General features: G+C 58.1%; 7 protein-coding genes across 7 annotated transcripts; 3 read left to right on the forward strand and 4 right to left on the reverse strand.

Annotated features, from left to right (window-relative positions):
* Window positions 1-7,933: 7,933 nt before the first annotated feature.
* B0T15DRAFT_500994 (uncharacterized protein) lies at window positions 7,934-8,370 on the reverse strand (the record flags this gene model as incomplete). Its single annotated transcript, XM_062867389.1, has 1 exon — window positions 7,934-8,370. The coding sequence occupies one exon, from the start codon at window positions 8,368-8,370 to the stop codon at window positions 8,050-8,052; it is 321 nt and encodes a 106-aa protein (XP_062722064.1). The 3' UTR covers window positions 7,934-8,049.
* A 619-nt stretch (window positions 8,371-8,989) lies between these two features.
* B0T15DRAFT_430803 (ADP-ribosylglycohydrolase-domain-containing protein) lies at window positions 8,990-13,667 on the forward strand. Its single transcript, XM_062865722.1, has 5 exons — window positions 8,990-9,715; window positions 9,769-10,909; window positions 10,965-11,677; window positions 11,708-11,744; window positions 12,040-13,667. Exons 1-5 carry the CDS (start codon window positions 9,243-9,245, stop codon window positions 13,261-13,263), a joined length of 3,588 nt encoding a protein of 1,195 aa, XP_062722065.1. The 5' UTR covers window positions 8,990-9,242; the 3' UTR covers window positions 13,264-13,667.
* Window positions 13,668-14,387: 720 nt separating this feature from the next.
* Window positions 14,388-15,557, forward strand: B0T15DRAFT_430807 (cutinase; the record flags this gene model as incomplete). The annotated part of the gene is made up of 2 exons (XM_062865723.1): window positions 14,388-15,269; window positions 15,375-15,557. The coding sequence occupies exons 1-2, from the start codon at window positions 14,766-14,768 to the stop codon at window positions 15,555-15,557; spliced, it is 687 nt and encodes a 228-aa protein (XP_062722066.1). The 5' UTR covers window positions 14,388-14,765.
* B0T15DRAFT_136643 (cytochrome P450) lies at window positions 15,551-17,716 on the reverse strand. Its single transcript, XM_062861817.1, has 3 exons — window positions 17,407-17,716; window positions 15,955-17,303; window positions 15,551-15,877 (listed from the first exon to the last, which is right to left on the reverse strand). The coding sequence occupies exons 1-3, from the start codon at window positions 17,512-17,514 to the stop codon at window positions 15,727-15,729; spliced, it is 1,608 nt and encodes a 535-aa protein (XP_062722067.1). The 5' UTR covers window positions 17,515-17,716; the 3' UTR covers window positions 15,551-15,726.
* Window positions 17,717-18,400: 684 nt separating this feature from the next.
* Window positions 18,401-18,902, forward strand: B0T15DRAFT_509689 (uncharacterized protein; the record flags this gene model as incomplete). The annotated part of the gene is made up of 4 exons (XM_062867804.1): window positions 18,401-18,590; window positions 18,633-18,713; window positions 18,781-18,832; window positions 18,890-18,902. 4 exons carry the CDS (start codon window positions 18,401-18,403, stop codon window positions 18,900-18,902), a joined length of 336 nt encoding a protein of 111 aa, XP_062722068.1.
* Window positions 18,903-19,771: 869 nt separating this feature from the next.
* On the reverse strand, window positions 19,772-21,877 carry B0T15DRAFT_136719 (major facilitator superfamily domain-containing protein). The gene is made up of 3 exons (XM_062861820.1): window positions 21,500-21,877; window positions 20,165-21,412; window positions 19,772-20,079 (listed from the first exon to the last, which is right to left on the reverse strand). The coding sequence occupies exons 1-3, from the start codon at window positions 21,632-21,634 to the stop codon at window positions 19,870-19,872; spliced, it is 1,593 nt and encodes a 530-aa protein (XP_062722069.1). The 5' UTR covers window positions 21,635-21,877; the 3' UTR covers window positions 19,772-19,869.
* Window positions 21,878-22,551: 674 nt separating this feature from the next.
* B0T15DRAFT_136717 (uncharacterized protein) lies at window positions 22,552-24,863 on the reverse strand. The gene is made up of 3 exons (XM_062861819.1): window positions 24,677-24,863; window positions 24,248-24,620; window positions 22,552-24,183 (listed from the first exon to the last, which is right to left on the reverse strand). The coding sequence occupies exons 1-3, from the start codon at window positions 24,777-24,779 to the stop codon at window positions 22,683-22,685; spliced, it is 1,977 nt and encodes a 658-aa protein (XP_062722070.1). The 5' UTR covers window positions 24,780-24,863; the 3' UTR covers window positions 22,552-22,682.
* Between the last annotated feature and the right edge of the window lie 2,004 nt (window positions 24,864-26,867).

Below are 26,867 nucleotides of genomic sequence, written 5' to 3' on the forward strand. Positions count from 1 at the left end.
CACCATCCTGCTCCTTTTCTTGAGCCACCTCCCCAACCATAGCCTTCTGGTCTAGTTGATCCTTTGCATCTTGTACTGCAAGCGATCCCCCAAGCTATATACGTGTTTTTTTGGCTCTCCGGCGCTTGCTTAGCGCCTCGTTAGCCTTGCTGAGCGAAGACACCTCTGCCTGAAGGAGGGCCACCTGGTGCATTATAGCCATTGTACCCTTAGTAAGCTGGTCTACAGCAGCCAACATCGAGGTTGGGGAGCTATTTTGATGGTTGGTAATACGAGTCTTGATAAGCGTTGACTGCGACTCGGCTTCATGGGGGTTGTATGGTGTTTGGAAGACCCAAGGTTGTACAGTGCTAGGCCGTGAGGTCGGGGATGTTGGTGTACGAAGCTGGATATCTAGCTTAGAAAGCACCTTCTCTGGATTGTACAGCATAAGGCCAGACCCTGCGAAGCCGCCTTGGATATTCCTCTTGGTGATGGAGGCAAAGAAGGCCTCGCGAAAGGCGTAAAGGAACTCGAGCTTGCTTACGTGGTTGATATGTGCGCGTATTAAGTCCTTAACCTGGTGGCTGTACGCCTGCTTCATGTGACGAATCTCTTGCCCCAATCCTCTGAGAGGGACAATATGAAGGTATCTTGACAACGGGGTGAGGTTCGGTGAAGCCAAAAGGTTCACAACAATGCTTGCCGCAATGTCTGCACAATAGGTAAGGACTATTGCTTGAATTGCTCACTGAGGAAGCTAGCTATCTGAATGAGTGACAGAAAGGTAGAACTAATTATATACAGCTTCCTCCATGGTGACTATTGGTGTGCTCCTGATGCTCCCGGTGCTCCCTGGGAGCGATGGGATCAATGGGAGTAGATATCCAGGGTCTCCCGGATCAGTGGGATGGGGTAACGGCTCTTCATGGTCACGTTGTTAACCGCGCGGTAGTCTACGCAAATACGCACTCCTCCGCCCGGCTTGCGCGCCAGCAACACCGGCGACGCAACGCTCGACTTCGACGGCCGAACAAAGTCTTTTGCCAGGTTGTCATCGAGCCACCTCTTCAATACGCGCAGTTCCATGGGCGAAAGTGGCCTGTTTCGCGCCGAGGGAAGCTTGGTTCCTGGGAGCAATTCGATCTTGTGGTCGTACGAGCGGTGCGGTGGTAGGGTGTTGGCTTCTTGCGGTAGGAAGGCTTTGTAAAGGTCTCTGTATTGCGGTGGTAGCCTGTTCTTGATATCTTCGGCCGTAGGCGTCGGCTTGTTTGATTTCTCGAAGAAAATATCCGCGTCCTGCTCAGTGATCTTGCGAATGGTTGTGTCTTCCGTCCATAGGGCTCTGATGAATTCGTGGTACGCTTGGGGAAGCCGTTCGGTATAGTCTTCCGGCCGGCCTTCCTTGCGCAATAGACCCCGAAAGAATTCGTCAGGGAGGCGTCGAATGCGGAGGTCCGGCTTGCCCGCTACCTCCTCCAGCTCGGCAAGTGTAGTTCTCATTACCACGACGCCTCTCTCTCTGCACGTGCGAATCATGCCGGCCGTGGTCACAAATTCGATGTCCTGATCGTCGAGCTCTTGGTATGTGGTTCGCATGCTCGTCGGTGTGCGCGGTCGGGCCGTTCCTGCGCGGCGTGTTCCCGCCGCCAAGGTCGCCAGTGCCGGCTTGCGGTGGCCGGGGAGGTTAGGTATCGGCACTCCCCTCGCCTCCTGCGGTGCCATGGCTAGCGGGGGCCCCGTTCCAATGCTCTCTCCCTCTGTGCCGCGAAACGTGCTCTTTTTCTCTGCTCCCGGCGTTGCCTGGCGTGGCGAGCTTTCTCTGCCGCGGTCTTCCCGGTCGCCGGCGGTGGTTGCGTCTGTGCTTGCGGTTCGCCTTCGTCCTCCACTTCTTCCACCGTCATGTGGAAACGGCGCGCGTCTTCCCGGGCTTCTGGTGCTCGTTGCCGGGTAATGTCTAGCGGCAGGCACCGGCCCCGGCATTCCTCTGGGGATTCCAGGCTTAGGCTCTTCCAATCCACCTCTGGGTTGTGCTTCCGTAGCCACAGTAGGCCCAGAATAACCGGGTTGTCCTTCGCGAGCGTTGTGATATAGAAATGCAAAACCTCAATATGATCGCCAATCGCCAGTTTCCTTATAGCTCCGTATTCTATCCATGTTGACGTAGCGCCGTCGGCGAGGTATAGCGGCTTTGGCCTTGCAAGCTTGAATATCGGGATACCGTGCCGTACGGCGAAACCGAAGTCGAGGAATGCCAGGCCGGTATACCCCGAATCTACAAGCGCCATATACGCTATTCTGCGCTTATTGTCATCGATCAGGTAGGAGGACAATATGATAGAATTCTTTGACTGCCCTAACGCATTTAAAACGAGTCTCCTTTCCTTCCTATAATCCCAGTGATTATACCTCCGTGTGCGACTTTGCACGGAGGTTAGGCTTTTCCCTGCCTTTTGAAGTCCTCATCCTCGTATTCCTCGACCTGGTCCTCTATGGAGTTGCTATCGATCTTAAAGGCAAAGCCAGGGTTAGGTACATTCATAAAGCGAACGCTCTGGTACTGGCGGTTGCCGCCGGCCGCGTTGCCGCGCATGACGCTGGGCTGCCGTACTCTGTTGACGGCATTGCCTTGGGCGCCGGCGTATCCCCGAGTGCCGGCGTAACCCGCCTAGGCTCCCTGGAAGTTCTGTGGGGTCTGCTACGGGAATGTATTCCGTGCTCCGTAGGGCGCATTGCCATTGCCCTGTTCGTTGCGCTGTTGGCCGCTCTGACCGCCTCGGCCGCCTCTGCCTCCGTTGTTCTGGTTGCCGCGGCCCGGGTTGGTTTCGGCCCTGCACCATTTGGCGATGTGGCCGGCCATGCCGCAGTTGAAACACAAGCCCTCGTTCGCGCGGCAGTGTATTCGGCCTGGGAAACCTTGATTTTCGCGACCTTTAGGCGGTCCAGGTCCATGGGGTCGCCCGTGTTGTCACCGTTGTTGCCCTTGTTACCGCCTTGGTTGCCGTGGTCATCGCCGTGGTTATAGCCGTTGTTCTTCCTGTGCTTTGCGTTCTCGAGGTTAACCGCGAGCTTGTTAGCCATATCGACCTAATTCTCCCAGTCATTCGTGGCAGGTAGGTTGACCTATACTGCGACTACGTTACATAGGCTGTCGCTGAACTTTTCGCGCAGGCTACGTACACGAGCGGCATTGTCCTACTCGCATTCATCTGCCAAGTTATTGAACTCGGTAATGAAGTCGGTGAAATTGGCCCAGCGGCCGGTCTCGGTTAGGTTGCGCAGCTTGTTTTCCGCCGCTGCAGCCAGGTCCATTGTCTTGTATTTCTTGGCCAGGTGGGCTAGGAATTCCTCGCCTGTTTTCTAGGGCCATTCTGAGTCGTTCTTGGGGCTTGCGTTGACCTTGTCAAGGCCCCTAATGACCGAGGAAAAGGCGACGCCCTCGAGCATTGAACTGGCGTATGAAATCTTGCTATATTCGTTGGCATAGTTGCCGGGGCGGCTATTCCAGCGCCCGACGATTTTGGTGCGCCAGGCACGGAACTGGGCCGTACACTTGGCCGCGTCGCGCTCCTGACCGTTGAACGGCTGCAGGTGCGTAACGGTTGCATTGACCAGCTTGCTGACGTCCTCGCTCGTGCTGCCTGTCTTGCCACTGTTGTTGACCAGGGTCGCTATGTTCGCAATGACGCCATCTTTGGCCGTGTTCGCTGTCTCCAGGCTTGCAACGCGTACCTGGGCCTCGTTCAGGAGCGCCTGGGTGTTATGGAGGCTCTAGTCGAGCTCCCGGGCGTGCGCCTGTGTGCCAGCAAGAAGCTCTTGGACCCTGTTGTAACGCTCGGTTTCAATTTGTAACATGTGCTCGAACAATGTAATGACCTTGGCTCCTGAGCTCCGGCGAAGGCTCTAGTAGAATGCGTATAGGACGTTCTCACTGTTGAAAATAGGGTGATTGCACGTGTCGAGCCAGTTCTTCAGCCTCGGGTGCTTCGTTCCGTCGATCAGGTTGACAATTTCCTTGCCTACATCGCACCTGTTGTCCTTGGTCGCTTCGTGGGCGACCTTCTCTGCTTCGTTTCTGGGCTTAATCTCACTTTTCTCGCGCGCCAGCGAGGGCATTGCCCGCGGCGAATCGGCCTCGTGCAACACGTCCCCCGAGTGCGCCGTCTCCAAGTCGTCCGTATCGGGCATCGTAAAATCCCGGTATGCCATGCTCATAATGTCGTATCGCTGCCGCCTTGGCACTGCTCAATGTCGTATTCCGACGGCTCCGAAGGCCGTGATTCGCTCGCTTGAATCCTTGTAACCGTAAACCGGTGGTCCGCGCCACGTTCCGACTGGCCAGAGCTCTGAGGTCGCTGTATGGAGAATCGCTCGGCGTACCAAATCGCCGAAATGTCGCTCAGAATTACTGGAACTCTGAATCAATTGAAAATGGCCTATAGTTGCATAGCCAGTCGAAAGAACGCGCACGAACTAGAGGTGCAACCAACTGTTACAGACCGTATGGGGTGCAATGGTATATAACGTCTCCCTCATAGATCCCGGTCGTGTATGAATCCGGGCGACGCCAGCTTTAACCCTGACTTTTACGAGCTCATTTAAGGGTTATAGCTGTTTGTGGCCGCGATTCATACACGACCGGGATCCCTGTTGGAGACGCTATGTGGTTGCACGAGGGAACCAGAAGTGTGGCCCTACGCATTGGAAATACCCTGCGCCGCAAAGACCAGCCCTGTGGGCCCGACCAGGGCACCACAACCCTCGTGCCTGAACCCTAACCCTAATCTACAACATGGCACGGGTCATGCCCGTGACATTCCAATTGGCTCAATTGCAACAGGAAAACGAGGCTCTGAAGGTTTAGTTGGAGGCAGCCCGGCCGTCGAGAAGAAAGAGGGTGGTCCCGGATCCGAACAAGCAGTTCGCTTCCATTGAACAGGTCCACCGGGCTCAAATTGAGGCTGGCCGTATTGAAGAGTCTGGCATTGAAGAGAGCAGGCCAGAAAGCCCCGAATCGGATGCTTCCTGTATTGTGGTGGGTTGAACAGACTGTAATAGATGGTGTTGAAGAAGATGGGTGGTTTAGACGCCAAGACTTACAGAGTGGGCGGAATGGGGGGTGGGCAGAATGGGGGGTGGTCGACTTATAGGCAATGTTAGAGTCGTCGCAAGCATATAGACTGCCACTGACCTTGAAGCCTGCGCAGCAAGCTACAGACAGGAACTCGGACTGCGTGCATACGATGGCCCTGTGCATATGGTATTCATTTCCTCCGCTGGAAACCACGAGGTCTGAGTACTCCCGGCTGGAGTAGAGCCTAGCCGGGGGCTATTGTCGCTATTGTCAATACCTACAAGTTCCAAAGAAGGAGGAACGGCAAGAACGAAATGAGTGTACCTTTTTAAAAAGCCCATCAGGTCTTTAGAAGGCTCATCACCAGCTGTATCGTGGGCTGTCTGAGTTACGGAGCCAGCTGGCCAGGCCCCGAACCCAAATGACATCTTTGAACTTAGCGTTGTTGTCCGCGCAACTAGGCGTACAGGAGCTGCCGGTCTTCTGGCCGAACGGAACTCGAAGGCATGCCGGCTCGAGTCCTGGCGGTGTTGCCAAATTGCTTGTGCACTTTTAAAATAACGATCGCATTTATTGCAGTAAGGCATCGAGTCCGGTTGAAGGAATGCCACAAGCCTGTATCAAGTAACCAACATGCTGTCACGAGCCGTGTCGTTCTCCCGCCGTTCCAGCCCGGCGTTCCAGCCCGACCGTCGATGAGCCACGTGACTCGCTCACCTGCTGGAGGCCCAGCTTTCTCCTCCACAGTCTCCGCTACCGCTAGCAAACCACCAAGAGTTCGTCGCCCCGTCCTGCCTCACACGTCCCCAGCCAAGCCCAACCCAGCCACGCTCCACTCATCCGACCAGCCGTCCTGCCACCCCCTCCACATCAACCGCAGTCTCTCGAGGGCGCTCGACTCCTCAGTGGTCAGGCCCCGAGCCAACTGGTCCCCTTTCCCCCGCAGAAGGTCGGACCACCGAAGGGGCGCAACGCTGAGCCGCTCCGCTGCCGCCTTCACCATGGCCATTTACCGCTCGCCAGAGCATGCCTTGCACCCCTCTGGACGCTGTCCGCCTTCGGTAATTGTGAGCGGAATATGCCGGAAGTAACTGCGGTCGGCTTCGTCGTATGGGATATGAAGCGCTCTCAGCATATGCCGGCAGTCCTCAGCGGGAAAGTAAGGCTGTAGCGGCAGCCCGAATATCTCAACACCTCCTGTGGATTATGGTAACAAGACTTAACGACAGAATGGCAAGACGCCAACTGAGCGGACCCTAAGTAGCCTCGTAGCGGATCAAGTGCATTGATAGGAAGGGCTAACCCAATCACCTAATCTAAGCATATCCAACTACCCATCATAAGAACCGACTTCGACTGTAGCTATGTACCGCAATGACGAGGAGATCATCGGTGAAAGCCTCAAAGATAGCGCCGTTTGATCTCTTAAATATATATAATTTATTGCAGTTTTTATTTGGGGCGGAATCCATCACGACATATGAATGTAGCATATAGACTTGGTATCTATGTCTCTCTGGGTATCTTGATGGCTGACGTGATTATCTTCTGCTAAATCTGCGAGCTTGGGACACTCTCATAGGGGTAGCGATAACCGTTTGGCTTGCCTAGAACCTGGTCCACACCTCGAAGCATCCTCTCCAGCACTAATCTTCACTCCAAGAATCTCTCTGTTTCGTCCTCGGTATAGTCCCACGTAGGTATCTCCCAGCCGTACAGCCTATTATGTGCCCGGTAGATCCAGTACTTCCCCTGAGTACGGATAGATGCATGGCAGAGGAAGCAGGCCGACTTCCTGCACCCGATCGTGCGAGGTGGGTATCGGGTGGCATTCCGATAATAATGCAAGATGAGATGCATCTTGGCGTGAACGCGCTCTGTTGCATTAGCACATGGGCAAACAACAACCTGAAATGACGAAAAGAGCAAGCGATGCAACTTGGCAAGTCGAAGGAGCCCTTTGCAAGCTTCATAATATTGAGCTAGCTTGGCCATTTCCAAGAATGCCCGCCTTTCAGCGCGTGTCTCAATACGCTTCCTCTTCCGCCCTGCTGTACGCTCTGCATAGTGCTTCTGCCTCTTTAGCTCAGGTTTTCCATCGACGAAGCAGAGCTTGTATGCGCATCGAATGACTATCTTCAGGTTGTTGTGTAAGTCTTCTCCCACAGTGTGAATATCTTTCGCTAGCAACTTGAGTGAAGCAACAAACCGCTCCTGGCTGCCTCCCCCCAGCTTAACCACGTAATCCGACAGCACGCGGCCCACATCAATCCTTTCTCGCTGAGGAACAGAGCCTTCTGACCCCTTTGTATTCCGAGACGCGATCCTCTTAAGGATCCTCTCACTGCGGAGCGTTCTTGCCGCTTGCAGTGTCAACGAATCCGGCAGCCGCAACTTGCCGAACTTGCGAGCCAAGCTACGACATTGACGAGGTCTCGCGCATAGGAACTCTCCCGAGATTAGAAAACAGAGGCGCGAGCCTTACGCAATCATGCCGAATGGTCCTACCAAGCGATTTCCAAGGCCTTGGGAGTGACAGTACGGTAGGTTCAACGAACCTGTGATGGCCTAGTCACTCCACAGAAGATCGGGCATGTCGGAAGACTTCCATTGATCCGTTCTCCACAGAGAGAGATCCTCCGTCACTATCTCGAAGCCGACAACCTCTTCCGGGAGCTCCCATGGGGCGATTTGAAGTACTATATCCCGGGGTTTGAGCTGTTTAGGGAGACTGCGATCTTCAAGGCTCTACGATCAATGGGTTACTCGAGGAGGAAACGTCGCCATAGGATTGAACTGACTCATTAATACCGGGCTGTACGACTCGCCTTTGCATATGAGTAGTTATCTCTACGACCTAATCCTGAAGACTGAGAGAAGGTCATCTTGAGTGATGAGACTTGGGCTACTTGATTATCGCCTCCACTCTGTCTTTGATGCGGTGCTGCTGTCGGGCGGACTTCCGCTACCACAGCTCGCGCGTCTGTGTCGAGTCCCTAAGCTTCGAGTCGCGACGAGGATTCGTGCCCGGTGCGCACCCGTGCTGATGTCGGCGATGGATCGAACCAGCTGGGCTCCCCTCTGGCCCTTTTCCGGCACTCGGAGAAGCAGGTCCAGATGGACATGGCGGAGATGACGATTCCTACCTGTACCCACCCCGCCATGAGGGGCACTACCACGCCGAAGATGATCATGTCCGAATAGCCCGCGTGCTTAGAGCCGTTGTTGTGATACTCGGTAGGACTCGTGGCCTCTGTGGCCTCCGTGGTGGGCATAAGAAGCAGCGTGGCCGGACCTGGGTTTGGTGTAGACGGCATGCTGGGAAGATATCATAGCAGTCCTCACGGTTACGCTGCTTGACGGAAGCGAGAGGGACTGCCGCATGGCCCGGGTATACAATCCCAGCGGCAGAAGAGCCTCGGCGGCCTTCCACAAGCCACCCCCGCCATCACCTACAACCTGCCCACGCGTCAAAACTCAATCGTGCATGTCGCTGCTCATGTCGGCTATCGGGCCTCAGATTCAGCCTCAGATCTTGGCATATAGCATTCTCTTTTCACGGGCATTTGAGTCAATCTGGTGATTGTGATCATGTATCTAATGCTGCAACGATTTCAGACGGATTCCGTATAATACATTTGCTTCTGTGCTTCCTTCTGACCTGTACCGCATCGCGCGGCCATTCTTATCGAGAAGAATCCTAAACTGCGGGCAAAGCTTGAACCTATTGAAGTTAGCAAGAAACGGCCGATTCCGTGTCGGTTGTCGAGTTGCGTGCAACGGTGCAAGCCAACCGCGACCCGGCAAAACAATCGTCTTGTTTCTGATTCGCGAACTCGGCATCCCGGTGCAGTCACGTGATGCGGGGCTGGTCGGCTTGCGGCGCCGGCTGCCAAGCCCCGCGAGAATGGGTGGTGGGATCACGAGTCGGACTGCGCCGAAGTCGCCGTATGTATTTTCCTTCTTTTTTTGCTTCACTTTCACCGCTTACGGATCGCCCACCCGATGGCTGCGAATCGGATAGAAGGAAAAGCACCTTGGATTGTGCGTTTGCTCCTGATGGTAGTAGACGTTGTTGACAGCGTTTGACCGTCCTCGCTCCTTTGTTTCGCGTTTGTTGCCGCCTTGCAACCAACACCGTCCCCACCTGGGCATCCGATGCATCGCTTTCGGCGGTGACGACTCGACCATGTCCTCTCGGCCGAACCTCCGTCCGGGCCATGAACACGCCCCCGCACACCCGAGCGCCCTCCGGCAGGCCTACGCGGCGTCGTCTGCGAGTTCGGCCGAAGACCAGACCGACGCAGCGTCCCCAGGCACCTCCCCCGTTCACCGCCATGTCGCAGGCCCCAGCCGACAGCGTCCGGCCGAGACTACGCCTTTGTTGGTAGAAGTCCTCGATCTCCGCGAGCACGCGCACGAAGGGCCCTGCGCCCACGGCACCTTCTCGCCGCGCCCGACGAGCCCCTCGAGCATCCTGACCGACCCTCTCAGCCCTACCGAGTCAGAAGCCGAAGCGAGCATTGATGGGATTCTGTCGGGACGCCCGCACCGAAGGCAGGGGAGCTGGAAGAGGCAGTTGGCGTCCAAGATGAGGAGCAAGAAGATGAGCACGTCGCGGGAACTCGCCGAGCGTCACGGAATAAAAGACTCGGCCCTGATGTGAGCCTGCACGCCCTCAAGTACATCCTCCCGCTGACTGCTTGTGTCTTCAGGTACATGTCGTACTATCTCCCCGTCCTGGTATGGGCTCGAGAGTACAGCTGGTCGTATTTCAAGGGCGATTTCGTCGCCGCGCTGACCGTGGCCGGCATGTACGTCCCCATGGCCCTCTCCCTTGCCGATAACCTGGCCCACGTGCCGCCGATCAACGGCCTCTACTCGTTCGTCTTCAACCCCCTCATGTACGCCCTGCTCGGCAGCTCCCCGTCCATGATCGTGGGCCCCGAGGCCGCCGGGTCCCTCCTCGTCGGCACGGTCGTCAAGGCGAGCGTCGACCGCGGCCACGGCGGCGAGGAGGACGCCACACTGCAGGCCAGGCTCTGCGGCATTGTCTCCGGCATGGCTGGTGCCATGGTGCTCATCGCCGGCGTCGCGCGTCTGGGATTCCTGGACAGCGTGCTCTCACGCCCGTTCCTCCGCGGCTTCATCAGCGCGATCGGCGTGGTGGTGGCCGTCGACCAGCTGATTCCCGAGCTCGGGCTGAACCGGCTGGCCGACCACGCGCACGTCAACCACGCCAGCAGCGTCGACAAGCTCGCGTTCGTCTGCAGAAACCTGGACAAGGTCCACACGCTGACGTTCGCCGTGGCCGCCACGAGCTTCGTGATCATCATGGTCTGTCGCGAGATCAAGCGCCGGCTGCAGCCGCGATACCCCGGCGTAGCCTACATCCCGGACCGCTTCATCGTCGTGGTGCTGTCGGCCTTCCTGGCCTACTGGTACCAGTGGGACAAGGCGGGCGTTGCCGTGCTGGGCAAGGTCGAGGCGGCCAGCGGGCACCTCTTCACCTTCCGCTGGCCGCTGCAGCCGTCCAACATGGCATACATGCGCGAGGCCATGGGCACCTCTTTCCTGATCGCCCTGCTCGGTTTCTTCGAGTCGACCGTGGCAGCCAAGAGTCTCGGTGGCCAGGGCTTTGCTGGCATCCAGCTCAGCCCGAACCGCGAGCTCGTCGCGCTTGGGACGGCCAACATGGTCGGCTCCTGCTTCATGAGCCTGCCCGCTTTTGGAGGCTATGGGAGGAGCAAGGTCAACAAGTCCACGGGTGGCCGCACGCCCATGAGCTCCATCATCCTCAGCGGCTTGACATTGCTGTGCATTCTCGTTCTCCTGCCGTACCTCTATTATCTTCCGGTGAGTGACTCTCTCTGCATGACTTTGGGGCTGATTCTAATGCCTGCGCCTGCAGAAACCGGTTCTGTCGTCCCTCATCAGCGTTGTGGCATGGTCGCTGATCGAGGAATGCCCGCACGACGTCCTGTTCTTCCTCAAGATCCGCGCCTGGCAAGAGCTCGCGCTCATGACCATCATCGTGCTCGCGACCATCTTCTTCTCGCTGTCGTTCGGCATGGCCATCGGCGTCGGGCTGTCCCTTCTGCAGGTCATTCGCCACGCCACGCGGCCGCGCATCCAGATCCTGGGCCGCGTGCCCGGCACCAACCGGTTCGAGAACGCCGAGGCAGACCCGGACCGGCTCGAGTTCATCGAGGGCTGCCTGATCGTCAAGATCCCGGAGCCGCTGACGTTTGCCAACACGGGCGAGCTCAAGAGCCGGCTGCGGCGGCTGGAGCTGTACGGCACCAGCATGGCGCACCCGGCCCTGCCGCGGCTCCGGCGCGAGGACGGCGACCGCAACATCATCTTCGACATCCACGGCGTGACGTCGCTCGATGGCAGCGGCGTGCAGGTGCTCGAGGAGATTGTGCGCGACTACCGGCAGCGCGGCGTGCGCATCTTCTTCAGCCGCGGGCCCGGGCGCGATTCCGACGTGGGGCGCATGCTGCGGCGCAGCGGTATTGTGGAGCTCGCCGGCGGGAAGCACCACTTTGTGGATGATGTGCACGAGGCGCTGAACTTGGCTGACGCTGAGGACGGGGGCGAGCCGGTGGTTTCGGGGCGCAGGTAGCGACTGCGGGTTGCTCTCGCTGATAGAAACTGTCGTCGGTACTCGACGCGTCGACTCTGGGGTGTAAAGTAGAGTACTGGGGCTTCCTATTGGATAGAGCTTGGTTTCGGTTCCGTCTGAATGTACCAAATAAACTTGGACGCTGGAATAGTTGGTTTCCCTGTCTTGCCGGTTGTTGAGGTTGTTCGTGAGAAGAAGCGTGGCCGAGTTCAACCCTAACCCTTGTTTAGGCACCAACCTGTATCGCAATGCGTCACAACGAGGCTCAGCCCAGCTGATGACTGAATTACTGAATTCGGATGACCCCTATTGAAGGAAGGGGCGGTGCCTGATGAGAGGAGTATTTCGTATTTATTAGGCAAACTTGCATAGCATCAGCTTGATTCTGCGGATTTCAATCTCCAAGCGACAACCACTCAATCATCCACCATTCACTGAGTACCTACCGAGTCTCCAAAGACTTGAAATCATGTCGACGCCGGCTCCCACCCGCCGCGACCGCATCCTCGGCGCCCTCCTGGGCGTCCATGCAGGTGACTCGCTCGGCGCGACCGTGGAGTTTGAGCCCTGGGAAGCCATCCAGACGCTGTACCCGGACGGCGTGCGCGACATGGTCGGCGGGGGCCATTTCGGCTGGGAGCCCGGCCAGGCGACCGACGACACCGACCTCACCCGCGCCGTGTTGCTCGCCTATCGGGACGTCAAAAAGAAATCTCATTCTCATTCTCAATCCCAGCAGTCACCAGGTGCAGATGCAGATGCAGATGCAGACGAGGTCATCCGCCTCGCCGCGGGCTACATGGTCGACTGGTACGACGGCAGCAACTGGCCCCGCCGAACCAAGGGCCAACGACCCCGCGACATCGGCGGCGCGACGGCCACGGGCCTGGCGCGGTTCAAGCGCACGGCAGATCCGCGTACCTCGGGAGCCGGTGAGGGCCGCGCGGGGAATGGCAGCTTGATGCGCTGCATCCCTACGGCGCTGTTCCAGCCGGATGCGGGGAGGATGCTGGCCGAGTCGGTCGGCATCTCGGCCGTCACGCACAACGACTTGCATTGTACCCTTGCCTGTGCGGCGTATAATGCTATGGTGGCTGCGCTGGTGGCGGGGAGGGCCGTGGAGGAGGCGGTTGGGGAGGGGAAGCGGGTTCTGGAGCGGGCGAAGGGTTTCGTTATGGGGATGGAGAAGGGAGCGAAGAAGGGTAAGGTTGAGCAGGCCGCGCAGAAGGTAGAGGTGGCTATCGACGCGGGCAAGGAGAAGGTGCGGGTGCGGGAGCTGGCGGAGAATGGCCCGGGGGCGGCGAATGTGAGGGAGGTGCTGCCGTTCAAGGGATCGGGCTACGTGCTGGAGTCGCTGACGCTTGCGGTTGCTGCCGTGGTGGATCCGCGGCCGTTGGAGGAGGTGCTTGTCGACGTGGTGCGCTTCGGGCAGGATGCGGACACGAACGGCGCTATTGCGGGCGGGCTGCTCGGGGCCAGAGACGGCGTCGACGCGATACCCCTGCGGTGGAGGGAGGCGCTGCAGTTTGGGGATGAGTTCGCTGTGCTTGTTGACTATTTGCTTGAGGAGGGTGGAAATTGAGGGAGCTAAGCTTCTATCGTCTGAGAGGGACCTCAGAGAGGGAGGATGCTAGTGGAGGCAGCCAGACACGGCACAGGGAAGGGAGAAAATCATTTCAACACTGCTACGTTGATGCTGTTTCCGAGAAGAGAATATCATCATCAATGATGGCCACCGTTTCGCCGTCTCCGAGAAGGAGAGTGTTGTCGAACTGGAAACAACGTCCTGCTACAACTAGGAATAGGGGCGTCTAAGGAGGTAGTACGCATCATAACCGCTGGACGACCTATAATAAGGACTGCCACCTCATCCGCTTCCCTTTCTTTCACGGGCTTCGTTCAACGACAACAGCCCCTTGTCTTTACCCTAGAGTAATTCTGTGTGAATCTAGCTCCCTCCTTCTTGGTGCCTCCAGCGTCGCCGCCCAATTCCCGAGTCCCAGATCCCGCACGTAAATGGAAACTGGATTCTGGAAGATTGAATGGCACAACTCGGGACACGAACTCCTTAAATCACTATCAACCTTGACGAATCCTGCCACTTGCTTTCCGCACCAGCAGTAACTCTACCCAGGTTTCAGTATTACAGCATGGGGCTTCTTGTGGTATATGAGGGGGTCCCGCTCGGGGGAACGGATGGGAACTTCAAGCTGTAAAGACGAGGGGAGGGTAACACCTGTTCGAAAAACACTATTGCACTAAGGGGCACTTCTAATAGCCAGAAGCCCACCGCTATCTGTCCCATCGTCACATGTTGCCATCAGCCAAGCGAATGTTGCCATCCAAAATCCATCCAATTTCCTGCGTGCTGTTCAGCCAGAACCAGGAGTGATTCTCGCAACATTAGTCGTCCTGAATATGAGCACCTTACACCAACCAGGATCGGCTCAAGAAGCCACCGCTCTGATGCTTGTTGGAGACTTCAGAGAGTCGTAGACGGTGCGTATCCGAACACAGATACTGACCAAGCTTCGGTCCCCAGATTGAAGTCAGTTTAGCATGAATGCAGGTTCCCTTCCCCGTGGGGAAGAATTCAGGCAGAATGGCTTCCCCACAAAGCTGGGCATGCCGGCAGACAGCCGCTCGGTATATCAACCGCGGTTATTGCCCGTGTATTGCCGGAGTTATTGGCAAGCAACACAACGCCAAGCATCAACATACGTGAAACCGTCCGCGCTGGCAGTGATCGACAAGGCCATGCTGATATATCCTCCGGTTATTACTGCTTCAGGGGAAGGGCCCGTCCGCAGTACATGTTGTATAGGTCGACGTCACAGCATGGATCACAGCTGACCCCGAAACCTGGTCCAGCGTAGCGTTGGGTGTAAGAGGTGGTATGGGTGGCGTAGTGGCCAAAGGGACCTCAAAGATGGCTCCGTCTTGCCCTTTTCGACCTCCCGTCCGTCCGGTGCTATTATTAAGTGGCTTTTTATTTAAGGACCGCGCAGTTTACCAACAGCACTCGACAACAGCAGTTTGAACCAACCATCACCATCCAGCACAAACACCCTCAACACCATCATCATGAAGCTCTCCACTGTCACCGTGCCCGTCCTCGCAGGCCTCGCCAGCGCCAACCCAGTCGACGTCGAGCCGCGGCAGTCCTGCCCTTCGATCCACATCTTCGGGGCGCGCGAGACAACCGCACCAGCGGGCTACGGCACGTCGCAGGGGCTGGTCAACATGGTCAAGCAGGCGTACGCGGGGTCGACGAGCGAGGCGATCAACTACCCGGCGTGCGGCGGGCAGGCGCAGTGCGGCGGCGTGTCGTACGACCAGTCGGCCCAGCGCGGCACCCAGGCCGTCGTGCAGGCCGTGACCAGCCTGAACCAGCGCTGCCCCAACACCAAGATCGTCTTGATCGGCTACTCGCAGGGCGGCCAGATCATGGATAACGCGCTGTGTGGTGGTGCGGGCGCCACGCTGGCTGGTGCGGCCCTGAGTGCCGTGAAGGCGGCCATTTTCATGGGCGATCCGCATAATGTTGCTGGGTTGCCGTATAATGTTGGGACGTGTAGGGCGCAGGGGGTATGCTACCACATTTTTCTTTACCCGGAAAAAAGAAGAAAAAACCAGGAAAAAGAAATAAAAGAAAAGGAAGAAAGTGGTAATGCTGACGTGGGTGATGCTTAGTTCGCCGCCCGCCCCCGCGGCTTCCAGTGCTCGCCGGCCAGCCCGTCCATCATCCAGTCGTACTGCGACTCGACCGACCCGTACTGCTGCAACGGCAACGACGCCAACTCGCACCAGCAGTACGTCAACAAGTACGGCCAGCAGGCCCTGGCGTTCATCAGGAGCAAGCTGGATGCCGCGTGAGGGATAATGTTTGTGAACCGGCTCATGTATATGTACATAGTGCAAAGCAGTCTGAATGAGTCGAAATGGTATTCCTGGTATTCTTACATCAGAGCATCTCTTATAATAGCCGTTGAGATATTGGATCTTGAAATACCACTAGTACCTCCTGCCCGTCTTACACCCCCATCTACAGCTTCGTCGCCGCCGTGTACTGCTGCAGCTGCCCCTGGGCCTCGCGGAACTCCCTCTCGACCACGTGCACATGCCTCTCGGAGCGCGGCGTGATGGAGCATTCGAACGGCAGCGGGCTCGAGTTGAAGCCGTCCGAGAAGGCGAAGCTGCAGGAACTTGAGGTTAGCTTCGTCATCCCAGGGAGGGAAAATCATGATAAAAACTCTGTAAAGATGCCACTCACATATCAACATCAATCTCCCGCCCCGTCTCGTCCCTCGCAGGCTTAACATCAAACGCCCACAGGATCCGCGCAATATTGATGGCCACCGACGCCGACCCGAGGTGCAGGCCGGGACAGATGCGGCGGCCCCAGCCAAAGGCGCTGTGGCCCAGCGTGCCCGGGTAGTCCTTCAGGCTCCCGTCCAGGAAGCGCTCGGGCCGGAAGCGGTGCGGGTCCGGGAAGTCGGCCTCGTTGAGGTGGATGCTCCACAGCGGCGCAATGACGGTGCTCCCCTTAGGGATGAACATGCCTCGGTACGTGTCGTCGGCCGTCGTCGCGTGCGGCGTGCCGCCCAACACCGCCACGGGTCGCCACCGCAGCGTCTCGGCCACCACCGCCCGCACATATTCCAGCTCGCCCAGATCCTCAAACGTCGGCAGCCTGTCCGCGCCCACCACGCGGTCCAGCTCGGCCTGCGCGCGGGGGATGAAGTCGGCGCCGAACTTGACGCACGCGAGCAAGAAGCTGGCCAGCGACCCGGCCGAGGTCTCGACGCCGGCACCGAACGGCGTGCCGGCCGTGTACGCGACCTCGAGGTCGCTCATGCCCAGCCCCTGCTGCTCGTCCAGCAGATGGGCCGCAAAGCAGTCCGGCAAGACACCCGCGGCGCGCCGCTTCCTCACGTCGTCCATCAGGCCCGTGTACATGGCCACGTCGCGCCGGCGCTGCTCCAGCACCTGCCGCTTCCACGGCGCCAGCACGCTGGGGATGTACTTCAGCGCCGGATACCGCTCGACGGCGTACTTGCCGGGGATGTTGACCTGCGTGAGCCGGTCCATGGCCTCGGCGTTCATGCGCACCACGCCGTCGGTGCGCACGTCCTCGACGCGCCGCCCGTAGGTGACGGTCACGACCACACTGGCCGCGTAGCGTTCCAGGTGGGTGCGGTACTCCGCTGGGTTAGTGAGCAGCTCGTGCAGGAGCACTTTCGACTCGAGACTCTGGATCGGCCGGTACCGCTCGCTCTGCCGCTGCATGAACCCGGAGTGCAGCAGCTTGCGCCAGCGCCGCCAGAAGGCCGAGTAGGGCGCCATCAGCCCGCGCAGGCCGCCCGAAAGCAGCTCGCCGCCCATGATGAAGCGCGGGCGCGACGAGTAGATGGCCCCGCGCTTTTCGAGCAGGTCCCAGGCTGCTTGGGCGGATCCCAGGATGATGGTTGGGGTGGGGCCCATTTGGAGGTACACTACGTCGCCATACCGCTGGTTCAGCTCACGAAACCAGAGCCATGGTTTGCGGATGCCTGTTTTGAGTGTCTTGGGCCCGGGGGGCAGTTGGGAGCGGCGAGACCAGAGGCGCCATGTTTGGTGGAGCTTTGCGATTCAGGGGGTAAGTCAAAACTCGAAAAAAGGGGTGGTGTTTTTTCCCCGCGTTTTCCAAAACTTGAAAGCCACATAGAAATGCGGAGATGCTTACCCGAGGAAGCTCCAGCGCCAGGTACGAGAGGACAATGGCGAGCCCCAGGCTGAGGGCCACCACGCCAAGCGTCTGCTCTGTCGATAGCGACGACTGCAATTCGGCCATGGCTATAGTCTATAGGTGTGGGAGTGTCGAGGAGTCGAAATGCACCTGGCCTGGGGATGTGACTGTGCCAGCCCTAATGTAGCATGCTATGCGTCGCTCTGTCGCGGGGGTGCATATGCAACTGCCGCTGTCGATGGTGTTCCTAGTGCGGGCTTGGCGAATCCATGGCTCGAAAAGTTTAGCTTGTCTCCGCGCCATATTCCCGGCGTTTGACATGCGGAATCGGTTCTTATGGGAAGACTCTGGAGTGTCGAGGTCGATGCAGGGTCGCGGAAAATATTACGATACTGTGACATTGTCATGGATCGAGCATAAGGCAGATGTGGAGCATTTGTGAATCTCTATCATGTGACGAAGCAATTCAGGCAACAAAAGGCCACCAAGGAGGTTCTGCTGGCAAACATCATGGTTGCGGGATCATTCATTCTCCGTTTTACTCGTTTATTAATGCATGTCGGAGCCGCTGCTTATCCGGATCCACAGAATCCCACGGCGGCCACGACGACGGGTACTGACTCCCGCTGGGCAAGCTCGGCAGGTTTTTATGTTGGCTTTGGGGTTATTAGTTTGCAAAGCAGTCCGTCATTGCTAATTCACGAATCACATTGGAGGTTAGCTTCCAGGCCTCTATCCGAGTTGACTCTCTCTGACACAACTCTATACTACTAGTACTACTCTATAGTACAACCATCACGTATTTGACATAATATATATATTCAAACCATTGTCGGACTAGTGACATATAACGTAGCGTACCTTCGAATTACAAAACACCACTAACAATCACCTCCCGACAACCCCTCACCGGACACCGCGTATCCCACCCACGCTCCGCCTCCTGACCCACCCACACCGTGAGACAATCACTCTCTAGGAAGTGGCCACAATGCAGGATCAGGCGCGCCTCGCGTCCGCCGCCGCCGTCCTCGTCCTTGTTCTCGTCCTCCGGCATCCCGGGATTGTGAACGACCAGCTCGCGCCCGCAGCCGAAGCATTGCACCACCTTCTGCCTGGCCTTTCCTCCTCTTTTTTCTCTGAGCAACGCGTCGATATCGTCGGCGTCGGCGCGCCGTACTGTATGGGGGAAACCGGCGTCTTGGCCTGAGATGTGTCCGTAGGGAGGATGTTCTGCTACGGTGCTGTGCCTATTACCCCGTCGCTACCGCCGCCGCCGCCGCCGCGAGGTCAAAAAGAATGCTGTGGGTGTCCGGCGTCGGCGGCGACGGTGATGCTCCGATTCCGAAGTATGGTTACAACAGTTGGCAGTTCCGGTGAAGTTCTGGAATTCGGCCAACGAGCGCTCGATGGCTAAGGCTAGGTGCGTCTCGAACCCACTATGAAAGGCGAAAATGCGGTCGGCTGTTGGGTGTATTAGTTTCGCCCAGTGACTGCTCAATGGCTGCGTTGAGCATTAATTCTTCGAGATAGTCCGTGCTGTTGTCGGTTTGGTCGCCGGTGTCATAGCTGCTAACCCCTGGGCTCGACATTTTGAACGGTATATAGCTGCGGATGAGTCGCAGGAAGAGTCTTGTGCGGATGGTGAGAAACGTATTCCCATGAGGGCATTACCGAGGAGTAACTGGGGCTAGGGTTTTGTCTTGTTGTCAGATATATAGGGAGAGTGCGTGTTAGCCCAAATGTACCGGTAACAATGAGGCTATGCATAGGTCGAGGGACAGTGAGTATTGTGGTGACTCGGTGGGCATTTGTTTGTTTCCTTTGTTATCGTGGTCTATCAAAATAATAGAAGTGGTGGAGCCGGAAGGGGTGATTGTTGGAATCAACAAAGACATCGAGCCTCATTCATCTGAATCTCTATATAACAGAACTCGTCCTCGGATTGGTCCTACCGAAACCTAGAGAGCTTCACGGAAGGGGCGCTTAACCTGCAGCTGTGAGCGACTTGACGAAATCCGCCATTCACCACCATCAAGTGATCGTATAGCTTCTTACCGAGATCAGACACTCTCAGTAGATTAGTGACCCTAGCTAAGGAAGAGGGGTGATAGAGCTCTTCGTTGGCCACATGTCAGACAAGCGCCTTCTTCTAGTAGATGGAAGCGTTCGCTCCTATTGAGCCCCCCTCCATCCTCAGGTAACCTTGTGACTATAATTTGCTCGCGATCGGGGTTATCTATCTGTGTTGGGCCCAAATACATAGAGTCTAAAGCTCGAACAAACCCATTGTTCGCTCACAATGCTACTAGTAACAACCCTAGCCCCGCATAGAAAAGCTTCACCAACTCAGGGGTACTGGTGCTTGCTTGTATGTCTATAAGTCTATGTGGTATGGGGGGTCTTGCGGCACTCCAACCTGCGCATCCATCCATCCTAAAACCCCATCCAGACTGGTGGTCAGGTGTCCATGCCCGGTGGTCTCTCGTCCGACGCACCCAGAGGTGTTCGTTCCCGGTTTGGCTGCGACCCCTTTTCCGCCGCCTCGGCAGACGGCCTCCTCTCAGCTCCCCGCCGATCCCGCCTCTCCGCCCTCGACGACACATACGACAGACCGGCCGTCCACAGAACCAGGGCCACCGACGTCGCAATCATGGCCCACATTCCCTTCTACACATGCAAACCGTGTCAGGTGAACTCAGCTCATTACCTAGATCAGACACCGAGAAACTTGAGAAGAAAAGAATGAACTCACCTCAAACCACGGCGCCATACTCGCCCCATAGAATACAAGACTCCACCACGCATTGACGGCGTTACTGCCCAGGTTCATGCCGGCCAGCACGACGGACCGGAACACGGGCGGCCGTTGCCGGCGCGTGCACACGTCGTTGGCCCAGGCGAAGAAGGTCGCCTGGCACGCATACACGCTGCCGGCCCAGTAGTACGCGCCAAACACCATCGCTGTCGCCTCGCCCTCCTCTCCTGGGTTCATCATCATACCCTTGGCCGCCAGAATCATCCCGCTCGTCGCCACGCCCGTCACGCCGATGAAATACCCCACCATCCAGCGCTTGCCACCCAGAAAGTCGGTCAGCGCGGCCCAGAAGAGCGTCGAGACGATCCCCACCGCGGGCACGCCTGTCGGGTAGTTGTTCAGCTGGGGCACCGTGTAGCGTGTTGTGGCCTGCGATGGCGGCGTTTTCATGTAGAGCGCGAGCAGCGAGTTGGACGAGAACGACTCGGTCTCGCCCGCGATGATCCACAGCACAATGAAGCCCCACCATTCCCACGAGGTGAGCACCGCTCTGGCGAAGGTCCACGTCAGCGGGGAGGCTTTCGGGCTTGTCTCTGTGGAGGCGGTGTCTTCTGATTCTTCGGGGGCAATACTGGGCTGGTGGTGTGAGTGTGAGTGGAGTTTCAGGCGTTGCACGGCGAGGTGTCGCTCGCTGGGGCTGAGGTAGGGGGCGGTGGTCGTGGCGGGCGTGTCTGGAAACAGGAAAAGGCCGTATGCGGCCACGGGTAGGGTGATGAGGCCGTCGATGATGAACAGCCAACGCCAGCCGCGCAGGCCGTGGCGGCCGTCCATGCTCGTGTAGATGCCGCTCTGGATGAAGCCGCCGATCATGGTGCCGGCCAGCCCGGACGCGGTGAAGATGCCGCTACGCTTGCCCAGCTCGCGCTCCGTGTACCACGAGCCGAGGATGTAGTGCGTGCCCACGAAGGTGCTCGCCTCGGCCACGCCCTGGAAGAAGCGGATGGCCATGATGGCCTGCGGCGAGTGCGTCGACGCCGTCACCATGGTCAGCGCCGCCCACACGACCATCATGGCCGGGAAGAAGTGGCGTGGCTTGACATAGTGCAGGCTGATGTTGGACGGGATCTGGCCGAGGACGTAGCCCACGGTGAAGCACGTGTTGATCTGGTTGAGCTGGTCCCCCTGGAAGTTGAGGTCCTCTTTCATGCCCGAGACATATGCGTTGGCGAGGTTCGAACGGTCAAGCTGGCCGAGACGCCGAGTCAGCATGTGCCAGGGACGCGGGGGATCGCACTTGCGTTCAGAAGCGAAAAGCAACTCAAAGCAGCTCACATAGTTGAGGAAGTAGCTGAGACAGCAAAAGGTCAAGATGAAGAAGTCGATCTTGCGCACGAGTTTGCGCTCGGCCGGGTCGGTTCGCCAGGCCGACAACAGGTAGTCGCGCAGCCTGGACGACGACCCAGCCATGCCGTGGGCTGGACCCTAGGAGCGCTGCTTCGGAAGTGTACCTTCTCCAGATTCATAGAATGATGCTTGTTCCCTGCGCCTATTAATGTGCTGTACCAAGGTGTACGTATTCCGTATACGAAACGCTGCCACACTGAAACCTAAACTCCTAAAGCCGAGTAACCCAAGACCCAGCTCTAGACATGAACGTGCCTCTAATTCTTCTAAGCTGTATGTGAGGCTGAGATCTGCTATCTCAGACGCGTCCGGGCAGCCGTCGTTGACTCGCTTCCGATGACGTTCGTGCAACGGGACGTTCCAGGATCTATTGGCGGCAGCGGGGACGTCTATTTGGGCGGGCCGACGGTGAGATCCGAGGCCCAGACCACGGTGGGTTGTGCAACGTTCAAGCCGACCGCGGACCCTAGACCTCAGGGGTGACCGATAAGACTCGCATCTGGCCTGCGAAAGGTGAGCAGATGATGGATGCGTACAACCGTGCTATCGTCACTCTAGCCTTCGAGGTTGGTGAGATTTGATTCGGTGGGCCGTCGGCGATAAAATTTCATGTTCTCCACTGTCGCAAAAAGGCATAATGGCACGCCAATGGCTTCCGGGGCGATAATAGCTACAACCCTCATAGGGTGTAAGCGAATAACGCATTAGAAGAAGAGAAGAAGACGAAAAGGCAGCATTTCGAAGTAGATGACGCGGTGCGCGAGGTGGGCAGCGGATCGTAAGATTGGAATGGCGGGGTGAGGGTGGCAGAAGATGTGGAAGTTGGAAAGAACGACCCGAGACGGGCATCAATCCACCACGACGATTCAGGCACGCCTGCCCCTGCTACACCCTTTCCCTAACCTACCATCAACGCTTCAAGTCCAGCAAACACAAAAACTCAACCTCGGAGGCATGAAGCATATGGAAGACGATCCGATGATATTTATGCTAGGCACCAACCACCGATTATTACCACACCAAGGAAACTATACACATCAAGAAGGAACGCGGCATGTAGTGTATGCGCACACACACACCTTCCCCACCAAAAAACGAAAGGAGAAGAAAATCACTCCGACACCTTGCACAGCTTGCCAGTCTGCAGCGTGAGCCAGCCCTGGTTCTGCACCTTCCAGCGCTCGGACCCGACGGCGGTCGGGGCCCAGAAGAGGTCGTAGGGGTCGACGCGGCGCTTGATCTGCAGCAGGCGGTCGTAGTTGGTGCCGTAGAAAGCGTCGGCAAAGTCGGGCTCCATGACGTCGCCCTCGTTGAGATAGCCGCCGGGCCCGTACACGCGCAGGCGGCCCATCCAGTCGTCGGTGATCTTCTTCTGCACAGCGTCGAAGTCGGCGCCCGACAGGCCCGGCGCCCAGCCGGTGCCCATGATGCCGAACCAGACGGCGTCGCGCCAGTGCGAGTTGGCGCCGCTGTCGGGCGTGCCGGCCGGCTGGGCCGGGTTCATGTTGTACTGGATCAGCGCGGAGCCCTCCTCGATGACGGAGCGCACGGCGTCGAACATGGCCTCGCGGTACGTCTCGTTGGCCCAGGCCGAGCGCGGGTACATGCGCGAGGCGGTGCGCAGGTTGGAGTTGGCCACGCCCTCGGTGGGAAAGTGGGTGGTCCAGGCGTCGTAGAAGTTGTCGTGCTCGAAGAAGGTGGCGGCGCTGAAGTCGAAGCCCAGCGCGGTCCACTCGTCCAGCAGCGGCTGCACCATGGCCTTGAAGTCGGCCAACGCCATGCCGGGCACCATCCACGGGTTCATGGTCCACGTGTAGCCCGAGCCGGGGGCGCCGCGCGGGAAGATCATGCCGTAGCCGTACGAGCCCTGCGACGCGTACTCGGGAAACTTGCGCCAGTAGGCGTACATGGCCTCCCAGAAGACCGCGTCCGGGTTGGTGGTGTCGTTGCCGGTCGTGATGGTCCACGTCACGCCCGAGAAGGTCATCTTGGGGAACACCTTGACGGTCAGCGACGTGACGACGCCGAAGGTCGAGCCGCCGCCGCCGCGGAGCGCCCAGAAGAGGTCGGTGTTCTGCGTCTCGCTGGCCGTCACGAAGCGGCCGTTGGGCAGCACCACGTCGATGCTCAGCACCTGGTCCGACCCGAGCCCGTACTTGCTCGACATGGGCGAGTGGCCGCCGCCGGCCGAGTAGCCGCCGGCCACGCCGACGCCCTTGCACTCGCCGCCGACCGCCGTCACGCCGTACTGCTTGGCCGCCGCGTACAGCTCTCCGACCTGGATGCCCGCGCCGATCTCCATGGCCGGGCCCGTGTACGATGGGGTCTTGATGGACTTGATGAACTTGACCTTCTTGAGGTTGTGCGTCCAGATCGACAGCGCGCCCATGCCGACCGACTTGCCCAGGAAGTCGTGGCCCGTGTTCTTGACGATTAGCCGCACGCCCGTGGCGCGCGCAAAGTTGATGGCCAGCTGGATCTGGTAGACGTGGTCGGCCCGCACGGCGTACGACGGGAAGCCGCCCAGCGTGCACGTCGACGTGTTGCCGTTCTGCGGCATGCACGTCTCGCCCTGGTAGAGCGGCGACATGACCGAGGTGGGATCGCTGGCGCTGCTCAAGTGTTAGCTGCGGGCTGATCATCCCAGGGGAGGAAAGACTGAAAAAAAAGACTCACTGAGTGGCGGACTCGGTCCAGTGCGCGATGATGTCAGAGCACTTCGCCGCGTTGTACACGCCGCTGTTGGGGTAGCAGACGGCGCCGATGGGCACCGTCTCGATGAGGGCGCCGCCCGTCAGCAGGTCGAACACCTTCCAGGCCAGGCGCGAGGGCCATCTCCAGTCGTCGGGGTACACCTTGCAGTCGCCCACGCTGGCGCGCTTCTCGACGCCAGACGTGCCGGTGGCATCGCCATCGAACTGGAAGAGTTGAATGTCGGTCAGCTGGAGACCGGTCAGGTTGGCCAGCACGCTGTCCGTCAGCAGAAGGGCGCCGTCGTCGACCTCGGGCACGGGCTCGGCGGCCGGGGCGACTGTGGCGGGTTCGGCGGCTAACAAAACGGCTGTCAGTGGCCTATTCGCGTCTCTTGGGGCCAGAGCAACCTACGGATCACGGTGCCGTCTTCGGTGGTGATAGTCTGGGCGAAGCCCTGGAGGGGAAGCACGGCTCCTGCCAGAAGCAGGGCGCGCTGAAACGAGAGGACAGCCATGGCGGTCGGGACAAGATCAACGAGGGGCTTGTCGCGATGGTCCAAAGGCCTGAGGAAGGAGGAGAGAAGCCACGTTCCGGCCACGCGACAACCTCGCCGTCTTAAATATCTATGCAGGCAGATGGGATGGCATGATGTTCTCTCGCTCCCTCCGGAGCCCGGGATCGGTTATCTTGCCGAACCGCCAATCAACACCCGGCGCACTGCCGTGCTGCGTGCGTCTTCCCACGTTGCACCCCTGCGCTGGAGCCCGCAAGCAATAATGTGGCCTTGGGGTGGGGCGGGGAATGGGGTAGTATGGGGCGAATGGGCATGGCAAGGAGCACTATTATACCATCTTATTTCCCGGGAGCACTCTGATGAGGATTCGGGCAGGGCAGTGGTGGGTGTTTGGTCATCTGCAATCAGCACTTTCATCAGTTCTCTCACGCGTCTGATAGATAGGGTGTGGAGACGGAACCGCAGAGAGGGCAGGGTCCCAGAGTTGCACCTGGGAACCCCTATTCTTTATCCTCTTTAAACGGACGGCCCGAGCTCTGCGCCGTGCCCACACAATGCCGGGCTTGGCATATACAGCACGGATCTTCTGTGGAGACGGCTTGGGCACGGGTCGCATTCACAACCACCAACTGCATATCACCAGCATGGCAGAGAAGACGAATTGAACCGAGGGAACCAATCTCCGGCCTGTTGATGGCTACCGATAGTGTAGGCTGCCTTCCGCGCTCGAGGACTGCATTGCGACGGCTTCTTCAACGCGTACGGAGTTAGCCCCGAGACATCGGCTAGTGAGATGCGCCACGCTCGTGAGCTTCCCGCTCTGGTTGGCGGCCACACAATAGCTTGTTCCGACTCCTGCAGCTTGCGGCTTGGCAAACCCACCACCATGACCGCGGCAAATTTTCGCTTCCGCTCCTGTGGCTTCGGCTATCTCGCTGTGCCTGCGTTTGCGTTCTTGTGGGAATACAAAAAAGCAAACGTTCACGAGGAGCCGCATCAGGCCACGCGACATGATAGAACATATATCCAAGTATGTATTCGTCTTGTCTGAATTGGAACGGGAGACTCCGGCTTGTTGATGCGATCGCCCAGACAACACTTCCGGAGGGCGCGGAGATTGTAGATAACGTCTCCCTCATAGATCCCGGTCGTGTACGAATCCGGGCCACGCCAGCTTTAACCCTGACTTTTACGAGCTCATTTAAGGGTTATAGCTGTTTGTGGCCGCGATTCATACACGACCGGGATCCCTGTTGGAGACGCTAGAGTCCGCCCGTAACCCCGTCAGCACCGCTTACCGGTGCCTTCTCTTTCGGGAAAGATGCCGTCCGGTCGCCTAGTCTAGCCCAGACACGATACGACCCTTGGGAAGGATGCCCGGTCTTTTTCTTTTCAGAGGGTTTAGTGTAGGCTGTAGTGTAGCCTTCCCACGTTCGCCAGCAGGCCTCATACGCATCCGAGATTGTGAGGGCTCGTTCTGGACGGGCCTGGGAAAGGAATGACACATGTCAAAAAGAAATCATTAGGGCGCGCGCTGGGGGGTTGAGATGTGGACGGATCGGTGTTTCCAGACCCGAACTCCGTCTTCAACACCACACGGAGCGAAGAGGGGCGACAAGATGAACAGGGCCGGCTTTGATTCTTTTATTATTAGCCGCAGAATACCTACGGCACAAGACAGCGGCAGCTGGAGGGTGGTATTTTTCTACACTAGCCATATCACGAGAAAGGGGCGTCGGGGAACGAAGGTGAAGAGGGGAAGGCGCGAGATGGAAAAGGGTAAGCTTTTGCCCGGAAGTCGGGGGAGACGAATCCTTCGAGGCTCGTCACGGCGCTGCATCCCAATGGGAAAGAGAAAAAGCCCTCAACAGCAAGGCCCACCACCGCCTCTACCCCCCTGCATGCTGTAAGAGTCGAAGGATTCCAGGAACCGAGAGACAAGCATCTGGATTTTTTAGGTTGGTGTTCATCAATGCTGCACAGGCACCGTCGCGCTGGATTGACATATCGTCAAGAAAGAAAAGCCGTCATCATCATCACCATCCTCCTCGTTCCTTATTCTTCTTCTGCCCTACACTATTTTAGGCT

This window comes from Chaetomium strumarium (assembly GCF_033439665.1).
Source record: "Chaetomium strumarium strain CBS 333.67 chromosome Unknown B0T15scaffold_3, whole genome shotgun sequence".
NCBI classification, from domain to species: Eukaryota; Fungi; Ascomycota; class Sordariomycetes; order Sordariales; family Chaetomiaceae; genus Chaetomium; species Chaetomium strumarium.

Bases quoted from the DNA above. Each gene is read 5' to 3' on its own strand.
- B0T15DRAFT_136643 (XM_062861817.1), bottom strand. From the start codon at position 17,514: ATGGCCGAATTGCAGTCGTCGCTATCGACAGAGCAGACGCTTGGCGTG. The intron at 17,304-17,406 runs GTAAGCATCTCC...TGAATCGCAAAG, and splicing joins TGGCGCTGGAGCTTCCTCGG to CTCCACCAAACATGGCGCCT. The intron at 15,878-15,954 runs GTGAGTGGCATC...AAGTTCCTGCAG, and splicing joins CGGGAGATTGATGTTGATAT to CTTCGCCTTCTCGGACGGCT.
- B0T15DRAFT_136719 (XM_062861820.1), bottom strand. From the start codon at position 21,634: ATGGCTGGGTCGTCGTCCAGGCTGCGCGACTACCTGTTGTCGGCCTGG. The intron at 21,413-21,499 runs GTGAGCTGCTTT...CGTCTCGGCCAG, and splicing joins TCAGCTACTTCCTCAACTAT to CTTGACCGTTCGAACCTCGC. The intron at 20,080-20,164 runs GTGAGTTCATTC...TTGCATGTGTAG, and splicing joins GTATGGCGCCGTGGTTTGAG to AAGGGAATGTGGGCCATGAT.
- B0T15DRAFT_136717 (XM_062861819.1), bottom strand. From the start codon at position 24,779: ATGGCTGTCCTCTCGTTTCAGCGCGCCCTGCTTCTGGCAGGAGCCGTG. The intron at 24,621-24,676 runs GTAGGTTGCTCT...CCGTTTTGTTAG, and splicing joins CGAAGACGGCACCGTGATCC to CCGCCGAACCCGCCACAGTC. The intron at 24,184-24,247 runs GTGAGTCTTTTT...ACACTTGAGCAG, and splicing joins TGGACCGAGTCCGCCACTCA to CGCCAGCGATCCCACCTCGG.
- B0T15DRAFT_430803 (XM_062865722.1), top strand. From the start codon at position 9,243: ATGTCCTCTCGGCCGAACCTCCGTCCGGGCCATGAACACGCCCCCGCA. The intron at 10,910-10,964 runs GTGAGTGACTCT...CTGCGCCTGCAG, and splicing joins CGTACCTCTATTATCTTCCG to AAACCGGTTCTGTCGTCCCT. The intron at 11,745-12,039 runs GTAAAGTAGAGT...CGTATTTATTAG, and splicing joins CGACGCGTCGACTCTGGGGT to GCAAACTTGCATAGCATCAG.